This window comes from Ceratotherium simum, chromosome 7, assembly GCF_057802395.1.
Source record: "Ceratotherium simum simum isolate JZ-2026a chromosome 7, ASM5780239v1, whole genome shotgun sequence".
NCBI classification, from domain to species: Eukaryota; Metazoa; Chordata; class Mammalia; order Perissodactyla; family Rhinocerotidae; genus Ceratotherium; species Ceratotherium simum.
In genome coordinates, this window is record NC_141906.1 from 15106404 (window position 1) to 15112650 (window position 6247).

At 51.5% G+C, this 6247-nt stretch overlaps 1 protein-coding gene across 1 annotated transcript; it reads right to left on the reverse strand.

The window, feature by feature from the left end:
* Positions 1–974: 974 nt before the first annotated feature.
* LOC101404235 (calcitonin gene-related peptide 2) lies at positions 975–5846 on the reverse strand. Its single transcript, XM_004418469.3, has 5 exons — positions 5770–5846; positions 4595–4689; positions 4186–4323; positions 1997–2181; positions 975–1413 (listed from the first exon to the last, which is right to left on the reverse strand). Exons 2-4 carry the CDS (start codon positions 4678–4680, stop codon positions 2022–2024), a joined length of 384 nt encoding a protein of 127 aa, XP_004418526.1. The 5' UTR covers positions 4681–4689; positions 5770–5846; the 3' UTR covers positions 975–1413; positions 1997–2021.
* Positions 5847–6247: the final 401 nt, after the last annotated feature.

Sequence of the window (6247 nt, forward strand, 5' to 3'; positions counted from 1 at the left end):
CCTTCCCATTTAGAGATACATGGAGAAATATTTATGGATGTATTGATGTAATAATATATGGGGGGCAGGGAATAGATGGCGCACAGATGTGACAACATTGGCCATACACTGATCATTGTTGAAGCCAAGTGTCTCAGTCAATTCGGGCTGCTATAACAAAACACCACAAACTAGGTTGCTTATAAACAAAAAATATTTATTCTCACAGTTATGGAGGCTGGGAAGCCCAAAATCAAGGCACCAGCGGATTCATTGTCTAGTGGGGTATCTGTCCACTTTCTCATCCACAGCAGTCTTCCTACTGTAACTCACATGGTGGAAGGAGCAAGGGAATTCTCTTGGGCCTCATTTGTAAGGGCACTAATCCCATTCTCATTCATGAGGAGACTGTTTTTATGACCTAATCACCTCCCAAAGACCCCATCTCCTAATACCATCACTTTGGGGTTAGGTTTCAACATATAGATTTGGGGGGGACACAAACATTCAGCCTATAGCACCAAGTAATAGGTAGAAGGGATTCATTTTATTACATAAAGACTAGGTGGTTTGTGTGTTTAAAATTTTCCATTTGTCTTCAAAATCTAAGGGTCTACCATGTGAGGGAGGTAGGTCAAAGAATGGCTCACAGATCTCCAGAAACACCAGAAACCATTGTTGAGAATCATATAGTGCAGTGGTTTACAGTAGTTCAGACTCTGGAAACAACACCTGGGTCTGCCCCCATCTATCTGTGTGACCGTGGACTTCACTTCTCTGTGCCTCTGTTTCCTCAGATGTAAAGTGGAAATAATAATGGTATCTACCCTATGGAGTTGTCGTGAAGATTAAATGAATTAATAGTTAGAAAGCACTGTCTTAGAACATCATCTGGCCCATAGCAAGCACTCAAAAAATGTCAATTATTATTACTATTCTTACACAGATAAACAAGTTGAAATGAACCACTAGAGTCTTGAAACACAAGTATCCAAAATATGTTTTTAATCTTGATGAAGTTCACAAATGGCACAATATTGACATTTCCTTAAACAAATTATACAATCATGTTCTTAGACAACAAGGCATAGACATCATTACCATGTGTCCCAAGAGACCACAAAAGGCAGTGATTTCAAGTCCCCTAAGATTTGTCAGAACTGCTGTGATCAACAGAATAGCTCTCAAAGAACCAATTTGCTACCAGATGAGAGAGGCCATCACATTTACTGCACATAGAATCAAATATAAAAAGGATGCACAACAAATATGGAATTAGCTTATTTTGCATTCAGTTTCATTCCTTTCAAGAGACAAAGGTGCTTTTTTTTGGTATCTATTAGGATGCAAACACGTATATCTTCCACGGCGCCTTCTCACCAAGTTGTTGTCAACAGAAATTAATAGAAGTGGCGAGTTCAGCTTCATGGTAACCTGAGATGAAAATAAAATAAAAAAGAAGAGGAAGAAGAAGGAGGAGGAAGAGGAGAAGGACAAGAAGGTAATAATCACAATTATTACTGAAAATAACACGAATTTACAGATGTGCTTCTTTAACTAAACAACATTTACAAATTATGGATATGAGATGTAAGCAAGCTTTTAAGGCAAATGATAATAAAACAATTCAAGGGTCACTCTTAATATTAGCAGTGACATTATGAATTACAGCCCTCTGGTCCGACCCTATGAACACTGATCAAGGGTTGAGGGCTTTCTGAACCTGGGTTCGTTCATGATGAGTTGCCCTGGCTAAAGTTTGCAAGGCCCTCCCTTTCTGAATCCAGCAAGCATTTTTTTTTCATTTCTCTGCTCAGAAAGATGATTCTGCATCTCTGCAGCCTGTCTTAGTGCTCCGGTTTCAAGCTGAGTTATAGAAGGAACTCATGACCTCAGGAGCAATGATGTAATCGGAGAGAAGGGACCTGAAGAAACTACCAGGTCCAGAGGGTTTCAAAATGTGGATTGTAGCCTCCAAATCCCTTCCCCTCCCATCTGACAGTACGAGGGCGGTCACCTTCTTCCTGGAGCCATTTCACTGCTCAGGCCTGAAGGTCCCTGCGGCGCCGGCCAAAGGCTTCGGAGCCCACATTGGTGGGCACGAAGTTGCTCTTCACCACACCCCCAGATCTGCTCAGCAAGCCTGCCAGCCGATGGGTCACACAGGTGGCAGTGTTGCAGGATCTCTTCTGGGCAGTGAGGCTGATTTTCAGGATGAAGAAAAAGAGAAGGCCTGTCAGTGAGAGGCTGGGGACAGGAGCCTGCCCCATGGGAACTTCATAAAGAAAATTGCAGCTCTTTGACACACCACTTGAGAATAAGTGTTTCTCCTCAATGCAATTATCAAAGCTGTTAGGGGAAACGGCCTGGCAGCCTTTGCCAGGAGCCCTCCCCAAAGACCTTCATGAAAAAATCCAGTTCCAAGCCATGGGCCATGTGCTGAAACCCTGCACTTATCATCCCTTACATACAGTCCCTTTGGGACCGGGAAGGAGTGGTCAGCAAAGGCCCAGCCCCACCCCAAGACACACAAGGACCACATAGAGGCCATACCTCAGCCATGAGCCCCAATGATACCACTTTCCATTGAAAAATGAAAATTCCCTGAAGTCTTACCTGAAACAGGCTCAGAGAATAAGGTTTGCAGCATCCTCCCCTGGAAGTGCTTACCTGCCCCTCAGCACACCTGTTCTTGATGCTGGAGCTAGTTCACAGGGACCACTCACCAAGCCCTGTATCAAACCACCCTGAGGCCAAGCCTACCTTTAAACATAGGCCCTGGGCACTCTCAAGCCTTGGACAGAGACCAGAGGAATGACCACCAAAGGAGCAAATCCTCTTAGAAAATAGACTTATTCATCAATGATGAGGCATGAGGGATGAAGCAGGGATTGGAGGGCTCTGCCATGAAATCCTCTGGGATCTCAAGAAGCTTCCCTCACTCTCTCTTATCTCTAACCTGGTCTATGAGTCCTGCTGTCTCCCCTTCCATCCTGAGATCCTTGATATTCTCTGTCATAAGCAAAGCTACCAACACCAGCTTGAAGAGCGATCAGAATGAAATCTGCATGCATTAAGTTCATCAGTGGAGCAAGAAAGGAAATCAGGAAGGAGTGGGAGGAGTTCAGTTGGCATCCTGGGGCGCCCCAAAGTGAGGGTAGTGGTCCCTCTCCAAGATGCTGGCTATGTCCCTTTTCTTATCAGGTATTTCAGCCCCAAAGCCAATGCCAGAGAACGTATAAAGTTGTTGAGGTCCTTCGAGTATGTGCCCAGCACACAGGTACTCAGATTACTATACCACTTAGCTCTGGGGCTTTCCAGGCTGCAGGGAAAAGATATGCCAGGTGGTACCATGCACTGGGTCTGCCCCTGCAGGCAGTCATGCAGAAGGTTAGACCAGGGAGAAGTCGCTTCGAGTGGAGGCAGGAGGGCAGCTCACACATCGTCCATTAGGAGAACTCAGAGGTTTGCTGAGCCAGAGCGGTGTGGGGAAGGGCTGTGGTGGAGCAGCTGGGGCCTTTTCTGGAATTCCACAAACTGCTCAGTCCTTCATGCTCTGCAGAGAGGGTCTCAGGGCGGATGCAGGTGCAACACGTGCCTCTACCCGGGCAATGCTGGGGCCAGGCCCGGGGCTGGAGAGTCTCCAAGCTCAGGGTGCACAGGGAGGGAGGGCTGGGAAGGGTGTCTGGCCCCTGACAACAGGCACATCTCCACAGAGCCTACACATCTCAAGACCCCAGACCTACCTCAGACACTGCTCTACCCGACCCCACCCTCTGCAAGGCCTCTGGCTTCACCTTGCAAATGTGCAAGGAAGGCGCCTTGTAGGTGAGAGAGAACAACACACACAGGTTAAACTTCTAAAACATCCTGAGATATACTGGGTCCAGCCCCTGGCTTCACACTTATCAGTCCTCACTCCTCCCGTGCTGGGAGGTCTCCCCAGTAGGGCAAGACCAATCCCCAGAGTAAGCGATTCCACACCTCCCCACTTCATTTCCTGACAGCTTTCAGGAATGGATCTTTTTAATGTGTCTAATCACAGTCCCTCCAGCAGCACCTGGACCTCTGTCTTCCATGGAGCCTGAGAACTGCTGGAGCCCAGGGCCTGGTGAACGACAGCCTGCTGGACTCCTGGCCAGATGTTTTTCCTACCTCTCGGGATATGTCCTCCTGGATATGCCAGGGTGGGGTGGGGAGCCTCACCTGGAGCCCTCCATCTCCTGCTCCTGATCCAGCTCATCGGTCTTCCCCTGCACATAGGCCTTCACCAGTGCAGCCAGCAGGAGGCGCCCTTCCTTCTCACTGAGTGCAGTGGGGTCTGCGAGGCTCTCCAAAGCGGACCTGGGGAGCGGAAGCAAACCCAATACAGGCTCTGAGCCTCTGTCTGCCCCCTCCCCATGATAAGCTTCCAGGCTTCCTGGTCGCTGTGACTTCCCCTAAGGATATGCCCACCCCACCCCTACCCCCCACCCTGGCTCCCAGCCAACAGGGCTCAAGGCCAGTGTCCACCTGATTCACCCGGAGCCTTGCTGCTGTGACTTTGGAAGCACAGAAATGCCTGATCCCAGGGTAACTGGAAGGGGAATGCTCTCGGGGCTTCAGGCTGTCTCACCTGAATGGTGCCGCCTGGAGGCTGCCTGCCTGGCACAGGACCAAGATGCTGAAAGCCAGGAAGGCGGAGGACTTCCCGAAGCCCATGATGCCTCTCTGTAAAGGGAGAATGACGTTACTGCTGCACGGAGACCAAGCACTGCCTGGAGACCACAGACCTAGGTTCCAGTCCTGCCTCTGCCACGATGGCCTTGTGACCTCAGGAAGGTTACCCCACCTCCCCATGCCTCGGTTCCGTTCATTTGCCAGATGGGCTGCTGTGAATCTCAAAAGATAACATTGCAGTGAGTGGCTTGGTAGAGCAGAAACAGGTGTGCTGGAGTGAGGGTGGGAGGATTCTGGTTCGGTTCTGTGGAAAGCCAGGGAGAAGCCTAACACGCACGCATGCACACAAACCCACACCTTTTGCCCTGTGCAGAAACCAAGCACCGATCCACCCTGCTGCAGACTTGCTCTCCCATTGCGCCTGTCTTCTCAGGACCACCTTACCCTTGGCGGGACTTTGCACTAACGCGTGGGAGAGGAAAGCGGAAGGGTGAATTGAAAGCAGTGCTCATCTCTCAGTCCATGAGTTTGGATTTGGGGACATTTTTAACGCGCCCCTTACTGGTGTCCCTGGGTTCTGCCCGCACAGCCCGCCTCTGCTGGAGCACAGTTTAGCTGCAGGTGCTGGGCGCCAGCACCCCGAGGGGAGCCCACTATCCTGGTCCGCTGACTGCACTGCCCCAGGTCCGCGCCAAAGCCCCAGGGACGCTTGCGGGCTGGAAGCGCCTTAGAGGAAGGCTCAGGGCTCCACCGTCCCGGGAGCCAAAAGTGATCCCTGAGGACACAAACCGCGCAGGGTTCTCCCAGACCAAAGTCAGGCAGGATCCTGCGCGCCAACGGGCACCAAAACAGAGGCCGCAGAACCGCCTACCCAGGCTCGCGGAGCTTCCAGCGCCCAGGCAAAGCCCTGGGGATTCTAGGGGTTCCACTGGCACTACTTAGAAGAAAATACTCTGACAGCCCCAACCGCCCGCCTTCTCCTGAGTGGGACACAGAACTAGGAGCACCTGGCTGTAGGTGGGCCGACATGGCCATGAGAGGCAAAAGAAAGGCAGGCAGGCAGATGAAGCGAACTGGATAAACTAACCCAGAGGCGGTTTCTTAGAGTGAGCAGAGTGGCGAGTTCCTCACCTGGTGACCCGAGTTTCAGCAGAGCGCGAGCGGCCGGTCCACCCGGATGGACACAAAGCCTGCTGTGGGCGTCTTCCCCGCGGAGCTCTCGGCTCTTATTCCAGTGATAGTGGGAGGGGGGTCCCCGCGAGCCCGCGCGGCCAATCCAAAGTGGCCAGGACCGACCAGGCTCCGATTGCGTCATTGCTCGCGCTGCCCCCACCGGTCCACTAGGGAGGGGAACCATCCGCTTAGGCTGTCATTTGCAATGAGGTCATTGCTTAAGGAGCGGGAGGGCTGGGAGAGGGTGGAGAGCCTTAGACGTCCAGAAAGTGCGGGCAAATCGGGGAGAGTTTGGCGTCACCGACAGAGAGGGGCCAGAGCTTCTCGCACTTTCTCGGTGCCTGAACTCCGGCCTCGCACCCTCTCCTGCCACGCCAGTACGGACCCCGACCCCGGCCCGGCCACCTGCACCCCCAGGAGGTTAAACAGTTGCCCT